The sequence below is a fragment of the Anabas testudineus genome, chromosome 15 (genome assembly GCF_900324465.2).
Source record: "Anabas testudineus chromosome 15, fAnaTes1.2, whole genome shotgun sequence".
In the NCBI taxonomy this organism is placed as follows: domain Eukaryota; kingdom Metazoa; phylum Chordata; class Actinopteri; order Anabantiformes; family Anabantidae; genus Anabas; species Anabas testudineus.
In genome coordinates, this window is record NC_046624.1 from 10,350,777 (window position 1) to 10,374,396 (window position 23,620).

General features: G+C 42.7%; 1 protein-coding gene across 2 annotated transcripts in view; it reads left to right on the plus strand.

Moving 5' to 3' along the window:
* The window catches only part of slit1a (slit homolog 1a (Drosophila)), a 77,599-nt gene that overhangs the window by 24,686 nt on the left and 29,293 nt on the right, over positions 1–23,620 (plus strand). For both annotated transcript variants that reach the window (XM_026355057.1, XM_026355058.1), the window contains exons 5-8: positions 18,098–18,169; positions 18,947–19,018; positions 20,265–20,336; positions 21,138–21,301. In XM_026355057.1, the coding sequence (XP_026210842.1) occupies positions 18,098–18,169; positions 18,947–19,018; positions 20,265–20,336; positions 21,138–21,301 (380 nt within the window). The remainder of the gene's footprint in view (positions 1–18,097; positions 18,170–18,946; positions 19,019–20,264; positions 20,337–21,137; positions 21,302–23,620) is intronic.

The window sequence follows — 23,620 nt, forward strand, 5'->3', positions numbered from 1 at the left end:
AGGTAGAATTCAAATTGTTTTTCTTTTTTTTTTTTCTACTGGTGAAAATGAGCTGAGCTGAGTGTAGCAGTGTTAAACCTAGCCGTCCAACAGGGTTAGAGAAGCACAGCCTTGTTCCCAGGCAGGCACCCTCTTTGTGACACGGTTAAAGATGTGTCCTAACACTATTCCCATCACCCCTCGTCCCCTCCTCTCACCACCTCGGCTCCCATCCCTCCATCCCTCCCTCCATCTCCAGAGAATAGCCTGCCCTTTGCTCAAGCCATTCCGTCTCCTTGGAGCTCATTGTTCCCTGGTTGCTAGGCGATAGTTGGGGCCTCATTTGGTCACCTTGGATACAGAGGGGGCCTGGGTATTTGGTATAGGGTCAGGGCTGACAGAGGTGATGTGAAGGTGTGTGCGTGTTTGTCTGTGTGTGTGTGTGTGTGTGTGCGCGCCTATGTACAAGGATTGCATGCACACATTGTTAGCCATCAAAGTGTGTGTGTGCCTGCATGCATGTGTGTGTGTGTTTGGTTAAGGGTCAGGTGTGACAGCGCTAGTACAATAGGGTGGGGTGTGACCAACCCCTCCCTCACCATTTATTAGCCTATTCAGTCACCCACTCCCTTGCTCTGAGGCAGCCTGGGCCAGGAGGCAGCCGAATTGACAGTCAACAGACAGGGGGAGGGGCAGAGAAGCGATCCCAGAAAACATAATTAATGTGTAACACGAGCTGCCTTATCGCCCCTGAAGAGGAAATTAAAGAAACAAGCAGGCACGGTAACGGCAATTACGCAGCGCTGAATAGGCGACTGTCTCTGAGTTGTCCGTACCGTTTCAGGCGTTCACACCTGCTCTGGTTTTCATCTCTCACCCTCTCTCTCTCTCTTTCCGTCTACACTGTTCCTCTCATTCTGTAAAACACACACCAGGGGAGAGCCTCTTTGTCAACCGCCCTCCTGAATTCCGATCCTCAGTCGTCAAGCTGGCCATGGCCTGGCTCGCCAGCCTTGGAGAGGCCTGGAGTGGCTTTCATAAACCCCCACCAAGCACACATGCACAAAACTATATTATTGTTGCTGAAGTTGAAGCACTCGTTGAGAGTGTATGAGTAGGGAAATGAGCAAAACGGAGAGGGACATTTTTAGAAAATGATCTTTTTTTCATTCTCACCTCCACTCTCCATTTCCCTCCCTCTGTCTGCAGTGCCATCTATATCATCTGTTTAAGTGCGTGATTAGCTGCTGAGGCCTGTTCTCTGATATCATTAGGTTCTGCGGTGCATCCCAAAGCCCTTAGAGCAAAACCAACGAGTGTTTTACCCCCAAATTAAGCTTCATTAGGGATGACTCAGTAGCAGTGTTATGTGTCTGTGAGTCATCAATCTCTGTTTTGTGTCCTTTATCCAACTTTTTAACACAAGACAAGAAAACTTTTCCTCTTCCATCTGTCTCTCATCTGTCTGTCCCACTTGCCATATCTCGCCCTTCTTTTTTTCTGAGCCTGCTGACAATTGAGCTGTCTGTTTTGTCCCACCAAGAACGTGAGTAGCAACAAACCAGCAGCCAGAATGGTTTTTGCAATCCACTGCAGAAAAGCTCTGTGGTTGCTATTTAGAAAAAAACTATTCCCTCGGGAATACAGTTTTCTTCCTGCAGTGTCTGCATGTGTGTGTTCCAAAACCGTCCGTGGAATAAAAATTGTTGCAGATTACCAGCTAAATCGCTGCCTTGTGTTCCTGACACTTGTAATGAGTCAGAAGGAATGCGCTGTCCTCACCTGAGCTGTAACTGATAGCACCTGTAAAGAGGTTTTAACATGCCCACACAGAAGGAAAGGAAGAACGCCTGGCACTGCAGAGGGCATACAGCACTCTGGCTGAGGGGCAGGGTGTGTCCGGCCTCTCAAGGTTCACCACACTGACACAACCGCAGTAGTAATGCATCATAAAATGACTCCAGAAACTGGCAAATAAACTTAGACTCAGTGTGACACTGGAAAAGTCACTTTTGTTTTTTTCCAGGCCTCACGCAGTTTCCGGAAGAGTCATTAAGGAATCATTGAGTGCTGAAGCAGAGAGATTCATATCCATGGAATTCATCAAAACAACTTATTGAAAGCCAATGCATTCATTTAGTGGGCTGCATCAATGCGATGTTGACCTCCGACCACAGCGTGCACTGCTGTCAGTGTGGCTTTGTTGATGGAGCACTAACCTTTCTTTGTGCCCATGTTTGGGCCAGTAACCTTGCTTTGTGTTGCTGTGTTTATCGCGGTGTAGTGTGACTCTTCTTCTCCATAAATCACTGTCAGATTCCATTGGTACAAAACAAAGACCTCGCCTGAAGCTTGAATAATGGGGTTGTTGGTATGCGTGTGCGCATGTGTGTGTGTGTGTGTGTGTGTCAAGCCTGTAGCCTTTCATTTACCAATCATAGCTGAACAGAGATTATGAAAATTCATTGAGTGTGAGATGAGCTTTTTCCTTCAGATGAATATTGCACGAAATGCAGCACTGGGTGACAAAACACTCCATCAGTTTCAAGGAAGGGAGGGAAGAGGAAGAGGAGGGTGAGGGAATAAGGTTGATCGCTGGTGCATGATGGAATAAACTGAAGAATTTCTGTCACTGTGGGCGCGTGTGGCTGTGTGTGTATGTCCCTCACAGGGAGCTAATAAATAAATGATGTCTGAAATGAGAGCAGCTCTCTGTAGACCATCTCCACTTCATGAGAAGTGCTTGTTTACAACTCCGCACGCGCACACACACACACAAACAAGCGCACATACTAGATACATTTCTACTGGAGCTGAGTAATATACAGTTTCTCTCCTTTCCAGGAACACCACTGTCCTTTGAGCCTCTAAGTGTGTGTTCCCATTCTCTACATGTTGATAGTGAAGGGATGGGAACCATTACTGTGCCGGCCAAAGCAAACACACACACATGCATATAAACACCTACCTTGTGAGAGAGGCTGGAGAGCATTAGAGAGCTCAGCAGAGCAAACACAGTGATAAAGGCAGGATTTGGGCAGATTCTAACAGGAGGAAGCGGTGGAGCAGGGAAAAGATTTACCCCCGGTATCCCCGCAGGCCCGGGCACGACAGAAGCCCTGAGAATTGTAACCAAACAGTGTGTGGCGCTGACTAACGGTTCCTGTGTTTGCTCTGTGGGCTGTCCTAATATATCATTACTTCTCCTCAGGAGAGACAGCTACCTACCTTCCAGACAAAACCTGAACTTTAACTTTCTCCCAGCGGTACATAAACTCATGCCATTCTAGATGAGCTGCGAGTGAAAAGGGATTTGTGTGTGTCAAAGGGAGCGAGGGCAGTTGTTGCATAGATATTCCCACCGTTTTATTGTTTTTGGAAGACTTTCAAACATCCTATTTCTAGGCAACTGGAGCATAGGTTAAAATGGAGGAAGGACCAGGAGAACAACAGACCAGGAGAAGATGAGGAGAGAAAAAGAGAACAGACGAAATGGGTTGTTTGTTGGAGATACAGCTATGGAACGCTGCAGTGGTTTTAATTACAGACAGAGGAACAGTCTTTTTAAATATTTAGAGAGCAGATGATATCTCTGGACATGTTTGTTTGTGTGCATCAGGCTTTTGTGTGTGTGCATGGACATTGCACATGTGCTGTACATGTACATTGTCATGTGAGAACTTGTTTTGTGCATACATTGTGTATCTATAGTCCTGTGAATTACTCATTTACATGGGTGCACATGTGAGAAGCATGTGTGGGGGCAGCACTACATTCAAAGACATTTCGACAGTTGTTGCTTCTTATTAACTGCAGTGTGAGTTTTATGTCAAAGCTCTCGTACATTAAGGTAATTTTTGTGCTTTCAGATAAGCTGATTTAGGACATGCATTGTTATGAATTGAAAATATCTCCTGACTTCTGACATAAGGGTGCAAAAACATACAGGGACAATAATCTCCTAATCATTAAGCAAAGAACTCTAGGATGCAAAGAGATGCGACTTCTGTCTGTGAGCACTAAGCCATAGGAAGTCGGGATGCCAGAGTTAAGTAGAGCAATATCCTCCTTGCTCACATGAGGGGGTGACTCTCGTTAAGTTTGTGCTATCATGAGCAAACAATTGCCTCGTCTCTTGCTGCATTGTGTGTTTCTTGAGAACTCTGCCAAGACCAATCTCAGACCCGGAGTGCTGAATAGTCTGCAATTTTGAGGCAGTGAAGCCTTCGGCAGGCTCACATTGATCTGTCATTGACAAAGTTAATGAGCGTGGACATGAGGCACGAAGTCTCACCACAAAGACATCAAAGAACCGCCACTATGACTGGCCCGCTGTGAGACCAGCCTTCAGGCAGACACCCAGGCTGCTGCAGCCCCTGACTCCCTAGGAGGGCAGAGGAGTGCGGGGAGGGGGTGGAGGTGGAGGCTATCTTGGCAGCATGTGTAAGAAGATTATATACAGTATCTCCATCTCTTTCTTCTTGTCTTCTTTGCCTCTCTCACACACAAACACATGTCTTTGCTGCATGTCTGGCATGTTTCTGTGTCTCTAAGCTAGGCTAAGAGAACCAGCCACCTTTGAGCAACATTTCTAAACTAGATAGCCTCTGCTTCTGGTCACCACTTGGGAATTTACTGGCTTCGCAAACACACACACACACACACACACACACACACACACACACACACACACACACACACACACACACACACACACACATATATATGCACAAAGGTTTTGCTACTAGGTAACCTGTTGGCTATCTGCCTTTTCATTCCTTTCTGTCAACAGCAAATAAGAGAAGGGGAAAAAGCAAAATCCAAGAGCAAATATTAGCCTATGCAGACAAAGGCATTCCAGACAGGGTTGTCACTCTCACTTGCTCATCCTTAAAGTCCCATCCTCCTCCAGCTCCCCCCTCCTCCTCCCATTACACGACCACTCCTTTTCCCTCTTTTATTTCATACCAGGGTCTCTGGTTCTAGCTTGAACTGAGCCATCTCAGCTCACTTGTGACATTTTGTTGAACTTCTATCTGACCTCTTAAGGCAGATTTTATCTGTGTATGTGTATAAGTACATGACACATTTTTCTTTTATTATTTTGTTACAGTAAATTAACACATTTCACAAATGATCACGATTGTCACACTTCATCTCTGTCACACTTTATTTACTCAGGCTTACAATTTTTTCTCTTACACCTCCTTTTCTGCTAATAAAATCACTGCAACCTGATACACTCAGCTAAGAAAGTAATATTAGTCTTATCTGATTGCTCCAAAAATTGTTAATAATAATAATACATCATACATAGTTAAGTAATAAGGCATTTTTTTTAAATTGATTGCTCAAATTTTAAGGGTTTCTTCTCCTCACTCCCACAAACCGTATACTCGCAGCTCTTTACTTTTCCTCCTCCTCCTGTCATCTTCTTCCTTCCCAGCCTCTTGGGGTTCAGATGTCATCCTCATCCTTGTCAGAGAAGTCTAATGGATCGGTCATGCTCAGGGCCCTCCCTGCCTGACTCACAAAGCTGGGGTGAAAGGTCATGGCTAGGGTGAGATAGGAACCTCAGGGAGAGGACATCCGCTTGGCTGTTCCCAGCTGTGTGTCTCTGTGTGTTTTATTTTCACAGAAAACACCTTCCATGTACCAATGTTCAGGGTAACTAGGGGGATGATTTGCACAGAGCGGTAACATACTCCAAAGAAAATAAATAGCAAAGTTCAGCTACAGGATGTAGAAATTCAGGTAAGCATACAAACCTGTGCTTACATGCACTCACATGCACACTCTCCCTATGCCTACCATATCCATTATAACCTCCTGTTCTTTCTTGAGGTCAGAGTTGAAAGTGGTAGAGAGGACGCCTACACTGACATGAAGCATAGAGTATGTGTGTGTACATGCCTTATCTGTGCGCAGCCTCCGTGTTGATTAAGGCTAGACTAGAGGGATGATCTATCGCCATCACAAGAAACACAAACCAAATGTATGTCTGGCAACAAGGCAAGTCAACACATATGATGATATATGGTTTGAAGTTCTGAGGGTCAACGGCACTTTCTTGTGGCTTTTTGATAGTTGCAGTGGTTTTTTTACTCCGATTCTTTTTTCTTTATTTTCCTTGATGCAGATATATGAATTTCAGGCAGGCATCATTAATGCAGAACACATCTCTGCTCTTGCAAATTTTCTTTTGTTTCCTATTTGGCTTGGGTGCTTTTATATTGATAGTCTATTGTTTCCTGTCCTCCTCTGCATCTTTATTATCCTTTGTTTCTCCTCCATCGCCATTCTCTCCTCCTGCCCCTCCAGCTTCACTTCCCTCTGACTTTTGTCTCCTTCTTTCTTGGGTAGTGAGTTTTAATTTCATGCCCTCTGCTCTGGCAGTTGCTCCTCTAGTGAATGCCAGGCTAGCTTTGTGACACACAGCTTCCTCAGGGGCTACCAGTCTCTCTTACACACACACACACACACAAAGACACAAATATGCATGCTTTCTGCCCCGGGTTATGTATGAGCATCCATGCAGAACTCATGACAATAAAATGATCCAGAAGTTGCTTTCAGGAATACACAAGGACACATGCTGTCCGTGTAAGTGCGCAAGTAAGTGCGGCGGCATGTTAGTTATACTTGAACCGATGAACTTAAGTGTTGACACTTATGGAACAAAAAGCCTCTGTGTATTCAACTCTCCATCATAGGTGTCTCTTCAGTAATTTATCTAAAGGTATTGGCCCTGTCTGGTTAGTGACAGTGTGTTAACTGTACTGGCATACATTCATTAGTCCAAACAACCTGCAGCTCTGGGGAGTAATCAGTCTTTATGCTAATGCTTGTTCTTAGTGATGGATGTGCTTCATCCTTCATTGTGTTGGAATTTGTCTGTTTCCTTCCTTCAGTGACGTATTTATCTATAGTCACTTGAGACCATGACTTATGATGATTAAGTTGAAATATACCTTGAAGAAATTGTTTTGATTCAACTAAAAGTTGGACAAAGAAAGAAGCTAGATATTGGCACAAGTCTGTCTGCAAGTTTGTGCGTTCGGTTTGGATCTCATAATCCATGCCTACGGCGGCACCTCTGCAAGAGTTCATTAACCCTGAAAACACAGATTTCTCGGGCCTCATTTTTATCTCTTGAGCCCTGCAGCTCACATCTGCTGCTCCAGACGGGTCACTCATTAATAAAAACACCTTGAGACCCATATGTGACACTTTTGAAATTGGAAAAGGGATAAGTTTGTCAGTCGGCAAGTCAGTAATGCCAGATGAATAAAAAATAAGGCAAAACCCGTTGTCAGTCATTTGTTGGAAGTTCTCTGTCTTAAATAAACATCTGACTCAAATCACAAAAATAAATATTTTCTGTAGTTTTGAGAAACCAAATTCAAATAAATGAATTCCTTTCAAAGTATTATAAAATTACAAAAGAGCAGCATGTCTTTCCAGAAACATTCTCACAGTTATTTTGGATAATCCACAGATCTTACTATGAACAGTTTTCATTGGAACTACTTTTACCAAAGAAACAAGTAAAAAATGTTCAAATTAAAGTTTCCTGTTACACCATTAGAAATAAACATTTTGTTGGTCTTAGTAACAGATCATCTCTATCCACAAGCTGTACTTGTTTTCTTTGTCATTGTTTGGTGGGTGTAAGGTTTGCTTCACTCACTCCCCTGTCTGCATTGTATGTGGGCTGTCAATGTGGGAGGATGAGGATATTCCAGAGGAGTGTGGAGGACAGAGTAGGCATCCAGAGCAGCCACTGATGTCCATTGTTAAGCTTGTTTTCTCAGGACGACTCCCACCCATTGCAGCACAGCTGGGACCAACTCCATTGTCCTTTCCTTCCTCTGCCAGTCTCAGTTTTGCAAACAGAACACACACACACACACACACACACACACACACACACACACACACACACACACACACACACACTCACACATGCTCCAATATGCATACTATGCAAAAACACACACACACTACCCTCAAGCCTTAGTCACAATTCCAGCTGGGTACCTTTTGTCTCCTAGCAACGAGCACCTCTACAGTTTCTGGCCTTGCACCCCTAGTTTCGACTGAGAGCCCATAGTGACATTAGGTTTGCACAGACACGCATACATACACAAACTGATTACAGTTGAGTTGAAATAGACTGAAATAGAATCTGAAAAGTACTCGGATGATGCTTTTGTTGAATTAATGCAGTGAAGTTAATGTAGAGCATCGATAGAAAGCACAGAGATGTTGATTTACATTCATTGCAATTGTCCTTGTTCTCTCTTTAGTCAAATTATAGTTGTAATTGTAGGTTAAAGTCAGTATTAGTACCAGTTGGCATTAACATAAATAGTTTTATTAACTGAGCAGAATTACTTTTAAAATATATAGAAATACACATTTTAACCACACATATAAACATATAATATAAATGATTATTTTAAAATTGTAAATCGTTAAACAGGAAATTAGCTCCTCCTTACACACAGTGCTAGATGACCGGCGGTTAACCTTTGCCTCATTTCCAGTGTCTTAGTTAATAATCAATTATAGCTGCAATGGTTATGTCAAGTAAAGTAAGAGAAAATTGAAACAATATTTCAAGACAAAAGTCTCAAGGAAAAGATTCGTATTGTTCTTCTAGATGCCAAAGTAAGTTTAGGAAGGGGAAAATATGATATAGCCCACATAGTCTTCCAGTGTTGCTATGAAGTGGTGAAATCTGACTCTTGGCTGTGAATTATTTCATACCCTGAACGAGACTGCAAGTCCACCTACTGTCTGACATCTCTCGTCTACTAACCACCAGTCATGTGTGTTTTGAATTTTGTGAAGCACTGAGTGCATAGATACAGCGACAAGAGGGCCTGACTTACTGCTGATTACGCCGCTGTCTTGTTGCATTAAGATAACGTGTGAGGGGGCGAAAAGCCACGTATGAATGTTTGTGCATGTCTTGGAGGGTGCACTTGTGTGCATGTGAGTGTGTCCTGTTAAAGATAAGGTGATACATGCCCAGGGTGAATTGTTGACTTGTTGTCATCCACAATGCACCTGTCTCATACATCACGGTGAAGAGCCTGGAGCCTTTATTGTACCATCACTTCACCTCTCTCTCCTGGTGGGCAATTAATTCTCCCACTCATCGAATGTAGCATTATTTTCCCCACAGCAATGCTGCATATACAGTATGCTGCATCGTTGGGTCAGTGCAAAAGCACAAAAATGTAAACATATGATGGGAAAACAGAAGGGAAAGTGGTTAAGAATCTAGAGAAGTAAACATCAAATCAAACAATAAGAAGATTAATTGAAGGGAAATCATGTTTTCCTTCTAATGAGTTCTATTTAGACCTGGTGTCCTTGACTGTGTATATCTAAGCAGGTACCTTCAGGCTGTTTTTAAGTTTAGCTTTCATAGGGATTTGGACAGAGAGCAAGCACAATATAAAAGTAGCTACTCTGCTCACCTTCCCTCAGGCTTTGTCCTCTCTTCTCCTCTCTTCTCTTCTCCCCTTCTCCCGCCTGATACTTTCCATGTGTGGAAACGACTGCCGGCTTCACTCTCCATTACTGTGAATGTAGAGAATACAAGAGGCTGTGTACGGGTTCCTCGAAGAGCAGAAGGCAAAGAAAAGTAGAAAATGATCTATGCAGAGGTTCATTTTGGTCAGCATTCATCAAACCTTCTACTCTCTGTCTTTTACCTTTTTTCTCTTTCTCCCTGGAGCTTTTTCTCACTCCGCTCCTTGATGCAACTCTGCACCTCTACAAAGTGCATGGAGTCGATTAAGTGTCTTGAAGTGTATTCAGTTTACGTGTTGACTGAAATAGCTCCTGATTGTGTGTGTTTCAGTAACAGTCCTCTGATCTGGTATCAGCCGCCTGTGGTTAGGTGTGGTGGATCTGTCATCACAGCAGCTCAGTAACACAGACCTCAGACCAGCGTGTCCAGGAAGGACTGTCATCCGATCTTCGGGATCAGTTTTCTACATTTTAGGTAGCCAGACGTTCACAAAGAGGCAGCTTTAACTGGTTTAGTAAGACCACACAGTGTGTGTGTGTGTGTGTCTGAGAGAGAGAGAGTCAGAACAGATACCCAGATTGGCTGTGTTGTATTTCTAAATGGCTGTCGACTTCCCCTTTACCCCCATCCTTTACACAGGGTAAATCATTAGTCCAATCTAGCTAAATGATTTCAAGACAGTTCTCATAGATGGAGATTATTTCTGACTTGGTATAAGTCCACTAATGTAGAGACGCAGTGATAATGGACACATTGAGAGGTGCGTCGCCCCTTGCTCGCCCTTCTTTCCTCTATGTTCTTCTCACACTTCTCTTCCATTGTCCAGCAGGTAGACAGCGTGATGGATGGACAGGGCTTGGCTGTGTCGCTGTGCAAAGTGGAACTATCGTACACCCCGCTGTCAGTTGATAGAGGCTCTAAGCATTTGTCATGATCGATGCCACTCAGCCCTGCTCCATCACTCAGCTTGACTGCCAATGAAAGGCTTGGACATACTCAGAAACACAAGCAGACATAATGGTAGGGGGAAATTGGGGTAAATTAAGAGCTGGAAGAAAGGATGGGTTTTCTCTCTTCTTTCTTCGCCGTTTTAACTCTATCATTTTTCTTCACGGGTGGCGGCAGTGCACGCAGCCAAATGTATGCACTCATATGGGATTTCTAAGCCTACAAATACACATCATGAATCATTTACAGTGAAAGAGGAGATGCGGGCAGCAGTTAAATGAGCTCTGTCTTGATTCTGTCTGTGTGTGTGTGTGTATGTCTGTCAGCCCTCATGTGGACTTGATAAGTTCCACTGACATTGTGTTTTCTCTTGGTGGTTGTTGAGTGTTCCAGTCTGGGAGCACTGTATGTTTTTCATTGGTTGGTGAGCTGTAGATGATTAGAGTGGAGTCCATCCATGAAATCCCCTTTAGGACTGATCGAAAAAGAGACAATTTGGGGACGTGTGTGTATTATGGGAGCAAAAAGAAAGAGAGAGACGGAGGGTGTTATGCTAACTGTATTTTTCAGCATCACAATAAATAACAAACCCTCTCCAAATGCGCCGACATGGCCTCCCTTACAGCATGTCTGTATCATACAGGGTTCATTATATAAGCGAACGCTGTGGTATGACAGTCTGTGGGGTCTGTTGGTAATGAGATGATACTGCTTGATGACTTATTTCATGAAATCTATATAAATAAATAGAGAAAGTGACACCGTAGAGGAAAAACACAAACCATGGCGAGTTACCATGCATCTCAACTCAAATTTTCCCTTGCTGTTTGTACTTGTTTTCGTGCACTGGTGTTGACATTAGTTCTCAAAAGCAAAAATAAATAAATAAAAATCTACAAAGGCAAACAGATGCTGTTGAATTGTGCTGCATTTGGAATTAGTATAGTGTTTGCTTTTCATTAGGAGTCTTTGTAGAGTCTATATTTAGTCCTAGAAGACAGACAGAGAGGGAAAGAGACTTTCTCTCATGGGTTTTTGTGTGAGAGTTTTCCTAAAACAGGCTGTTTATTCGTCTCTTTATAAAAGAAGCAGTTTTTCCTTCCCCCACTTATCATGTCCTCCTCCCACTGAGCTGCATCTAGCTCACTCCTCCTCCTCTCATCTCCACCACAAAGGGACTAGAGAAACACCTTACACACTCTGCGTGCTTGCATGTGCCTGGTGTGCGTGCATGATAATTGGTGTGAACATAAATCAAGGATTTTATTTTTAAGACTGCTTTTTGACCTCCAGATGATAATGGTGATTGTGATGATGATAGGGGTGTCTGGCTCCCGTGTCCAGATTGGACTGAGTGCTACGTGGTGGTACAAAACACTGAGGGTAGACACAGCTAGGAGGCACGTTTATCATTTATTTTAGTGAGAAAGACGCGAAGGTGCGGAGAGAGAATGATGATGTAGTGGAGGCATAAGGGGAGAAGAGGATGGCACAGATTCTCCTGTAGAAACAGTCACCCTTTCCAGGCCACACAAATACACACATGCCTGTGTTTTGGCAAGCACCCAAAGGCCCTGCAGCCTCAATCCATACTCCTTCTCACCTCACTCTCTTCATGTCATCCCCCACTCTTAACACCTTCCCTCTTTTTTCATCTGCCTGACATTGTGGGTTTGTTGTTACCCAAGATATGTCTACACAGAAATGCAGCGCAGTAACAAAACCGGGTTATTTATTTTTATTTTTTCACGTTTTGAGTGGAGTTTCATGTGCTCACGACGCTTTACAGTTCAGAATATGGCCTTAATTAAGAATCTATATCCTGACTTTGTCTTTACTACCATTTCTCATTGAATGTTGAATTCACTCTTTGGTTTGCTGCATCAGCTTCATTCTCCTGTGACACGGCCAATCAATTCATTTTTACATTAGGACCTATTGAGCCATAATTAACTCCCTACTTCCTGTCTGTGTTCCCTCGTAATGCTGTCACATCACTTGAGGCAAGTCCAACTCAAATCTTCAGTCTGTTGTGTTGTCTACCAAGTCACGTGTCAGTCTTCAAGTTTCTCGAGTGCTGATACTTAAAATTACTTGACATTTCGCTTTGAATCGGTGTTAAAAGTGAAATGATAACTTAAAGATGGGTTAGGGTGAGTGTGAGTATAAAACGTAGACGGTTAGTACGTGTTTGGTTTTGGTTTATTTGAATGCTGCTTTATTTGCAGTCGTACATTGAGTCATTTTTGGTACATTTCCAAGTTCAGCCACTTTTCTCTGAAGGCCCACAGTTTTTGTGTGCGGTTGTTTATATGTGTGTCTATTTGTGGGTTTTCACCGTTCAGGGAGGAAGAAAGTAGTTAGCAGTTAGTGGCAGCACACTGCCATTCTTTTAACAGCCCACACACACCTCATTAACTCCCTTAATGAGTAAGTAATCAGACACGTTCCCTCTCTGTTTCTCTGTAGTTTTGTACCCCTTTAAATGGTAGAATAAAATTAAGAACATTTGGCTAGGATAAACATTTTCTTATCATGCAATTGGATCAAGAAAACAAACACTCTACTTTAGATATACACTTAAATTAATGTGTTTACTCTGGTACGTGTGCAAGCACCACACAAGCACCTTATTTCAGGATCAACACTCATTTATCTGTAAGAAATTGAATCATTTGCACATAGAGCTTGAAATGTACAATACAGTGAGAGACACAATTCTGACCATTTATGTGTAACAATTGATTAAGTTGCACACTAAATGATTGGTATCCACCACTTTCATTTGATTTTCAAATCATCAGAGTGCCAGACCCAAACAGAGCAAACAAAGACGTGAGAAGTAGAAGAACGTGATAACAGTGCACTGTAGGCTGGAGGTCACTGAAGGAAAGATTATATTGCAGAGAACACATGTCCATATAAATCTTTAAACAGCAGTTTGTATTTCCCCTCGGTGAAACCTTTAAAACCAAGACATTAGAACATCAGATCATTCTGTCTGATTAATGATCCCTGTGTCAACGGCTGTTGTCAACCAAGTGTGGAGGCAGAGGTTATGAAATCTTTACGATATGAAAGAGGCAATTGTTTGTGTTTGCACAGAGGCATGTGCGTGCATGCGTCCGTGTGCATGTTTTCATTTGTGCAAGAGGAATACTTGTATATACCCACAAACTCCCACATGTGAAGCTTGAAGCTCTGGCCTCAACCGAAAAAAGCTCTCCATGTGAGGTGGCTGATCTGACGCAGCATCCCTATAACTACTTTTGCTGTCAGAAATAAAGATTAAAGAATGTGTGATTATCATATGCTAGTCTCTTTAAACTGCTTTCTTTTTTTTTTTTTGATTGGTGGGATTAAAATGCCATTACTATAGTTATGCAGCCATAGTATCCGAGTCACTCAAAAGAGAGGTTGAAGTGGAGTACAGTATTAGTGCCATGTACTGAGATATAGATCAGAGGTTAATGATGTGAATCAGACAGGAACCAGACATTACCTTCAATGTGCAGTTAATCTCCAGACCAAGGCGCCTTGAGGTATGCCTGATAACATTGCTAATTATCCCAAATATAGACTCTGCGGGGATTCTTGTAAACATGCATATCAGTAGCTACGTTTATTGTCAGAACACATTACACGTCTAAACAATACCATTGTTTGAGGTCTTGTATAAGTGAAACCTTAAAAGTCCTGACCCCAGCATGTTAGGGCCTGTGGTTCATGTGGTGAGGACACACCTGAAAACATGTGTGTTACCTCATCATTAGGGCTACAATGGGAATGAACTGTGAGCAACATCACCTAAAGAGAGCCAGGCTAATGAACTAACTGCCCACTTTGAGGTGTGCAGTGCATTAACGTAAATCTATACCAGGTCTAGTCTTTTTGAACACTGGCGGAGAAACAATCTCGCTCAGTCAGGCATCGCTTCACACACCTGTAAGGAAAAGGACTGGTAGGCATGCTGTGTGCAGGAAATAAGGAAACAAAAATTGCAGTCTGACATCATTACAGAACTCTATAATATGTCCAAAGGTCTGTGCTGGGGCTGGAGGCCACAGCCATGCCTCAGGATAGTCTTCATAGCAAAGTAATGAGTGCATGGAAGTAGTCTAGGCAGTGGAGAGTGCAGCGTGGCTTTGATGCTTTCCATGAATCCTTTTACTCTGAACAGACCTGTGCATGTGGAGTGAAGTCTGGAGGTTATGATCTGTGATCCTGCTTCTAATACTTTGTCTGCTCTCTGCTCCTGCACTACTTCACAAGCTGATGATCTTGAGGTTAGCTAAGTCTGAAGCTACATTATATAGTGGACAGTGGCCACGCCACATACTCAAAGGCAAAATAATCTGATATTTTTTTATCTAACTGTAATTTCATGTCATGCCAGTTTGGTTGTCTTCAGTATATTTGGGCTGCCTCTCAAGTGATGCTCTGTGGTGGTATCTGCTGGTGGTAACAATAGATTTACTGTCATGAGTTAGTTAGTTAGTTGAGGCCATGGTGACCAATATCCCCCTTTGTGGTGACTGTTCTCACATAATTATGCCTTTTTTTGAAGGGATCAGTGCTTCCCTGAAAATGTGCCTCTAAACTAATCAGAAATGTCAAATGTCTCAGAGCCAACACAGTCGGGGCTGAGCTTAGAAAATACCAGTGAGGGGTAACCACAGACTATGTAAAGTACAGCATGGTCTCCCACAGAAATGTCCTGTTTGCCGTTTTGAGAATGTGTAAATGCAGAAATGTAGTATTGCTAAATTTAATTTAGCTCTGGCTCCTGTAGGAGTTGAACACGTCGATAAATCCTCAGAGGACACAGAAGACTGCAGACTCCAAACCATGACCACTGTGATTATTCTGTTAGATGTGACAGAGCAACCAAAGAAACAGGCAGAGGGTGAAAAGCACTATAAGGCACTATAGTTTCTGGCAAGATAGATAGTATCGTTTAAGGTTGTCAGTGGGCTTTTTTTGGGTGAGCATTGTCCCAGAACAGGCCTACAGTCATAAAATGACCTCCCACGACCTCAGCAACTAATCCAATCAACCACACCGTAAGTGGGCGCGTATAGATCACTCCATCCAATCGTGTTATAGCGTGGCAATAGGATTATGGAGGTTTTAGAGTGCGGATTCCACCCTAAAGCTTTAATTTTACTACTTACACACGTCACATTGTAGTCGTATTGTCAGAGCCCTTCTGCCTTGTCTTGCATTCCAGCCTCTCAAGCATGTCTCCATCTCTCTGTCTCTCCGTCTTCATTCCTCTCCTTGCACCTACTGTAGCCTCTGGCGATTCAACAGTGCTGTGGTAGCGCAGCAATCTGTTATCATTTCTCATTGTAACCTGGGAGCGAACACAAGCTTATAGACGCTCGCAGAAAAGACATGCCGCACCCCTCCCAGGTGTCCGGGGGGAAAAAGTCATTAACAGTGTGTCGGCAGTAAGGCATTTCTGTGTGTGTTGGTGTGTTTGTTACAGGAAGGTGAGAAGAAGGTGAGAGGACTAATTAGTCATCATAGAGTGAAGGGCCAGGTAGACCAAAAGCATTCCTCTCACCTGGTGGCGCACTGATAAGAGGAACCGACAGAGCCCGGGTGCCAGACTGACTCAGCTTTCAACTCTGCACTCAGGCTGTTTTTCCAAGACAAATAACAAACAACAAAGGAGCTGGAGGGAGAACAACTGTTCTGGCTGCCTGGCTTGATAGTGAGGAGACATGAAGCTGGTTTGATGTTCGAGATGTGAACCTACAAAACACGACTGACTGACAATTGATAAATTATCGTTGTGTAATTGCCTGCTAACCGTGTTGCACGAAAATCTCGGGGAGAGCAGATGCTGCTCAGATCTTCTGAGGAAATAAAATAGATTAATAAATGAAAAAACCTAAGATGATAAAATTAGATTGTGCCATGAGATGGAATATTTATGTTCTCTTTGAACAGTAGCCAGTGATGTGTTCATTTGAACATCTGTATATGTAAATTGCATTTGTGTGCCATATAAAGCTTTATATATGGCACAAATTAAGTTATTGCCTGTTCCACTGGAAGTGTGGTGCACTTTTGATAATTAGCTTATCTGATAGACTTTATTAGGTGCTTATTGTATGGCAATTCCTAGGTAGTCTAATGTGACATTTATCACACAGTAATATTTGAATGGGTAACATTGTAAAGATAGGGCAGGACCCAACAATTTATACTCATCTGCCAGTATGTAGCTTAATCTCCGTGGGACCAATCACTGCACACACATTTGTGTCCTATGTAATACTGCACCGTGCATGTTCAAACAAAATGAAACATCTTGTTTTGGTAAACAATCAACAGTTGCCTTGGATTTAATGTAGTCAAAGAATATAAAAGCAAACAATTGTGGTGTATTTGCAGTGGCCTGCAGAGCGCTGTTTTAATTTCTGCTGCACCATAAAGGCACAACTACCCATTCATTAGATAGATTGCACAACACAACCACAGTGGTGTGTTTTGCTCCCCTCTTTTGTATCCCATTAAAACAATGTCTGTGCAATATTCATATGCGAGGAAAAAATTCTGGAAAGGTTGACCCCCTGGGGGACACTGTGGGACTGATGTGTCGCGGGAGTCTTGGGAACTCATTTTAACATTACCACATGTGGCTTTGTAAGTGTGGGTACTTGTTGTGTGCATCATGAGATTGCGTGCTGTGGTGTACATGAACATGAAATAAGAAATAGTCATCAAAATTGTATGCAGAGCAGTCGTGTTGTGTCGTTTTAAAGATTCTGGTGTTGTGCTTTAGTCTCTCTATGGGCAACATAAGTACTCTGTTTACGTCTGTCTGAGCTGTGGGAGCCACCTGTGTGTATGTTTCAAGACAGGAGCCTCTCTTGCAGTGCCCTACAGTTTCCCTGTGTAGAGTGTGTGTTTAGAAGAGAGGCATATCCTTTTTTGAATGAGGTTAGCTCACCATTTAAATGATAGACAAAAGAATCCACTAATTAAAACTATGTCTACTTGTGTTTCCATCGCTCTCCTTTCCTCCTCCCGTCTGTCCCTTCTCCCTGTTCTCTACTTTTCACACACTTTTTCCAAATGCCCACTTTGTACCCACTGTTGGACACATATAGAGTTTCATACTAAAAGACAATGTTCTTTGTGCTGCAGCGACCTGTGAATCCACATCACAGGATCAGCAACCGGTCACTGACTGGGCATCTCACACCAGACCATGGTCAAGGCGTAAAGAACAAATTATAGCATGAGTGACAGTGAATAAAACAGCCATTATAAAACTGTGAGTAGAGCTCTACATGCAGAACCACACCTCAGGGGTTTTGCACACCCTAGAATGAAAAGAAAAAAATAGTCTTGACTTTCTGTTACGCGCCAGTGAGTGTGATTAAAGAGGGATTGACTGTGAATAGACTGTGAATTCTGTTGGTTGGAAAGCATTCCTTAAACACTGGAAGAACATTTCAGAGGAAATTGTTGAAACATGTTAATAATGCTCCCAAGGGTTGATTTGTGCTTGCACTTTTAAAGAATACACATCCTGTTGAACCAAACAAATCAAACTATGTCAAGGATAAGTTGTGCGGAACTAATGCCTGCTTATTGTCTCCCCAGGGATCTGAGTGAGAACTTCATCCAGTCTATCCCTAGAAAAGCCTTCAGAGGAGCTACAGACATCAAAAACCTGTGAGTACTTCTTCCTGATCAGCAGATGTATTTACTTCATTTTCAGTACTGTTAATGACCAAATATATTTTACCTTCATAGAAAATTCACATTTGAGAAGCTGAAGACATAAATTTACAGGTTGAGATATGCCATTAGACAATTCTGAAAATGGTTGCTGATTCATTTGCTGTGAAACGTCTAACTTATTAATTGACTGATCATTTTCACTCCAGAAGTACAGATAGTTGATAACTTAGTAAAATCAGATTCGATAAATCAGCCAACAAATCAAGATAATCCAGTGCATAGCAAATCACACTGAAAGGTACTGAGGAAAGCACACGAGTGCACTCCATTCCCAACTCACTCAGCATATTAACATTTTCTTTATTTGACTTTGGGTTTATAGCCCTCGGTAGGAGCAAAGCTTTGTGCATCTTAGTGTGTGCGTTTTCAGTGGATTGTTTATTACTTTGACTGAACATGCTATCTACCTTACACACACACGTAGCTCCCCAAAGATGCCTTGTCGCAAATGTGATTTGCATCTTTACAAGAATGTAGGCACATTCGCACACAGATTTATGAGGTGTATCGATGCAGACAATCACAAATGTCCCCTATCTGCTTTGCATGGGGTTACAAAGCTGAGATGACTAAACCAGTATTGATTTACAATAGTCCATCAGTGTTCTACTTACTGTATCAGTGATTATAACTACCCCACAGGGAGACTCAAGGATTGTGTATGTGCCTAGAGTAACAACGACTCTATCTCTCCTATGTGCTCTGCAGTCAGTTGGATAAAAACCACATCAGCTGCATCGAGGATGGAGCCTTCAGAGCTTTGAGAGGCTTGGAAGTGCTGTAAGTATCTGAAGTGATGTTATTTATCCAGCCTCACCCTCCTCATTCCATTAAAGCATTTAGTTCAATTAAGACATTGTTTCGCCCTGCTAATAACCATAACTAATATATACACATAACACAGGCCTTTAATTAGTATGGCCTTGGTTATTATGCCAAAACACCCCCAGTGGGCTTCATGAGGGGGTCTGCATCATGAAAACCAAGCTCCATTAACTCATTGTTCCACACAGTTGACAGCAGTGTTTCCCTCCATCCCATTAACACCCCCCACCCACCCCTACCCCTCCTCCACCTCCATCTACACCCCATCCAGCCCCTCAGCAGGCCATCTGACAAGGAAGCTCCAACCATCTTGATCAGAAATCCCACTCAAGTGAGCATTCCACCCCGGACACGCTGGTGACCACGTTATGCAGCTTTTCAACATTCAATTAATCATCCCTTGTCAAAAATCATAATCACAGGCCTCTGTTAGAGTTCTCCACCTGAAACAATGTAGACTAACTGTTCAAACTGGGGGACAATGGCATTTTGACAGCCTTGTTGTTTTTATAGTGAAAGACCGTATTGTGCATGTGTGTTTGTGGGGGGTTTTCGGGCGTGGGGAGACGCCAAAAGAAAAAAAAAAAACATTAAAGGCTCTTTCATGGTGTAGATGGATTGCAGATGTATGATGATGGGGTTTTCATAATGGGGGGGTTGTTTTGATGGGGTGTGTATGTATAGCTTTTATGGGGGAGGAGGACAGATTGTGCTAGAAAGGGGGCTGGCAGGTTGAAGTATGGTAAAGGGTTATTAGGCTGATTGAAATGACCTGATTCTCTTGCTGCAGCTGATGCTCAGGATTCAAGGGAAATGTGTGCTAGTGTGTGTGTGTGTGTGTGTGTGTGTGTGTGTGTGTGTGTGTGTGTGTGTGTGTGTGTGTGTGTGTTTTTATATGTTCCTCAAACATGTCAGGGCACTTGTGATCATGCTTGAACGTGTACGCATGTGTGCATACTTGCATCCATTACTGTATGTGTATGTGCGCGTGGGAGGTGTGAGGGCTTCCCATCTGCATTGAGCGAGGTCTTATATTCCTGAGGGGGATGCCACAAAGAAAGATGGAGAGGAGATGGGGGGTTGGATTTGAAAAGATGGAACGCATGAATACTTCACAAAACTCTTTGTGAAGTATTCATTTGAAAGTGGCTTTTCTCCCCCAGCATTGACAATGACTTTGCGTTCTCTTTTCATCTGACAGGACGTTGAACAACAACAACATCAGCAGCATCTCCGTCTCCAGTTTCAATCACATGCCCAAACTGCGGACCTTGTAAGTAACACCTATCCCACAGCAGTGCTCTGAATATTGCTATACTCCACATTAATGCAGGCACAGTAGGGAAAAGGCTGAAGTCCCATAAAATCTCAATGGGAGTAGATACTGTAGGTTCTGTCGTTCCAGGCTGTGTTGGGAGGCAGCCATAACCACAGAGCACCACAGAGGGGTCTGTAGCAACGCCAGGGGCCATTATCCCCTCCATCTGAAGCACACATAACAACAACTGGCCTAGATAGATGCAAATAGCCCTAGAAGCCTATTGTGTATTGTGCATTGTATGTGATTACTAACTCCGAAATTATGTACAAATTAAAACAATTATGCCTGCTGAAACCCTCAGAGCCGTGACTCCACTGTTCTTGTGGTAACTTTTTGGGCTTCCTCTCTCCCAGTGGGGTTATATTATATAGCTCTCCTGTTTGCGTGCACGCCGTGTGTCTGTGCACGCGGGTTTGCAAGTTAGCATACGTGTTCCAGAGGTCCACCACACCACAGGAAGAGTTATTCTGGACAGGCAGAGCATTCCAGGAATGCCGTGGAGTATTGGGTTTAGAGAAATCCTCTTTAGTGCTCTTCCTTTTTAGTATGTGCCATTTACAATCATCCATGTAGCGTATCATTTAGTGTGTTTTGCCACACTGGTGTGTTTTGGATGGGATGTGGGGATGTGATGAGTTCTAGGAAAGAATAGCCACTTTTTATGCTAATTTTGTCTTTGGCTGATGTTTATTTTAGATAGCAAGGAAGGCAGAGAAGATCTTTAAATGCATCTGTGTTTAAATCTTTCAACAGCCGTCTGCACTCCAACAATCTCCACTGTGACTGTCACCTGGCCTGGCTGGCCCAGTGGCTCAGACAGAGGCCTACAATTGGTCTATTTACCCAGTGCACTGGCCCTCCTGAGCTCAGAGGCCTTAATGTGGCAGAAGTGCAGAAACATGAATTCAGCTGCTCAGGTAAGACTTGTGGATTTACTTACATAAAACTTTAGAAGGGAGATACTTAAAAGGGATCTTTTTGTTGCATGTTGTATATTGTTCTTTGATCTGATCATTCATGTCAAAAAGTTCTTGTCCTTGCTGCAGATATTGCCTTTTGTCCACTTCCATTGTGTTTTTGTGTCAGTGTATTCACCTGGCAGCCAGCTGACAGCTCCGCTGCCCCAGGCAACCCCATGGCTCTCCTCTGGCCCTTTCATGTGTCTCCAGCTTTCAGGAGGTGGCAGCAGTGCCAAAAAATGCCTGATATGTATAAAACACATAGCTGGAGCAAAATAGGCCCCCACTGATAGTAGTATCCCTCTCATCAGCTGTCAATATTCATGGCCTCTCACCCCTTCACACAAAGATTATTGTGGCTTTGAACTTGCTGTTTCCCTCTTGCTGTGTGTGTGTGAGTGTGTGTGTGCCATGCATTGGAGTAATCATATCAAGACAATGGAAAAACAGCATGGGAACCTCCACTCTCTGTAAGGCCATCTCAGTCTCAGCGCCAGCTGTGAGGGGTGTTTGCATCTACATGTGTGTGTTTGTGGGTCTGTGTCCTTCGCTCTCTCCATGGGTTGTGATTTTTATGCAGCCATACGGCGTGACAGCACAGATCATTAACTATTCATCGCCCAGGGAAAGAGATTCAAGATGCGTGGGAGTGTAGCAAATCCAGATACAGAGGGGAAGCAGGGGAAGTGAGGGAAACTTAGAGAATGGAGGGATACAAATACAGAAAGCTGTGGAAGTTGCAGCTTACGCTGATATTAGCTTCCATTGTGCAAGACTTTTAATGGAATATTTTCTTTTATTTACTAAAGCTGTTGTTATAGACTAGTGCTAGTAGTTAGTGTATTAGTAGCGAATGGTCATTTGCACTTCCTGAGCAAGACAAACAACAGGACGACATGTTACTACGCTTTTCTGCTTCTCTGTGCACAAGTCACATAGTCATGAAAACACGTGCACACATTCAAACACATAGTCCCAGTTTCTTCTTGAGTGGATGACTGACCAGAAGTTGAACTCACAGGAAAGGACTCATTAGGGACTAACTCGCTGGCACACACATACATACACACATACTTTTTTTTTTTTTTTGTATTTCAGTGTTTAGCACTGTGTGTTTATGCGTGTATATAGTTTGTACTGTGACCAGGCCAGGCCACCTGCGGGGGATTAGGGGCGGGGTGGCGCTGTGTTGGAAGACAGGAAGGCTGAGAAAGGAGGCATGTTGTTGGAAAATGGGGTACAGTGCGTTATTAGTTGTTGCAAAATCCAATGGAATTCTGCAGCACTCTACACATCTCGACTCGCTGACTGATCTCTCCCAGTATTTGGCTGGAAAGAGTTACGATACTGAACATTTCTGTCAATAATGAGCACAGTAACAATTTTACAGCTTCATTTGGATGAATAATATCACATTTTTCCAAATAGTTGTTTGACATCAATCAATCACATTAAAGTTAAGACAATGTAAAAAACCATTTAATTTTTACTATCTATACTATAATTCTAATAAAACACAGAGGAAAAAACTAATCTGGATAAAAATTGGATTTAAAAAATAACATCTGCAGAGTAAACACTTTGGCTTTTATTTTTTAAATAGTTATAGGGACTCTGGTGCATGACCAGCAGCACATTTGTGTTTTCCCTCCTTTTTTCTCTCCATTTTCTGAGACCACAAGCGGTTTCTGAACTATTCTCATTACAAAGCTGTATTTGTTTTGAAATAATAAACAGCAGGAAACACAAGTTTCTACTGGAAGAGAACCTAAGACCTGTGTAAAACTCTGCATCTATTAGCTCCATTTGACATAACCAGTAAAAATATGGTTATTACTTGAATACTGTTGCCAGCTCATGTTCATCTTAATTCCTCATAATCCACTGACTATAGTTTGGATAGAGTGACTGTAGCGTGTCTGAATGGCTTTTGCTGGGATTTTATAGAACAAAACACTTTCATCTATGCTCCCATTCATCTTTTTCATGGCGCTTAAGTAAAGTTAGAAACTGCTTGTGCTAATTTAGCTTTTATTAAAAAAGAATGACTTGTACTAAATGAATACTCCCAATGAATAATAAATGAAACAGAAATATTGTGTTTGAAATGAGCAATGAGTAATACATTGCATTTTGGTATGGTGGGAAACAGGGAAGGAATTACTGTTTAAAAAACAAAAAAGGGGAGAGAACACAGGAGCCCAACTGCTGTGCTAAAAGAGCATATGAGGAAAAAGACACATGGGAAGCAGCCAGTGATAACATTTTAAAATGATG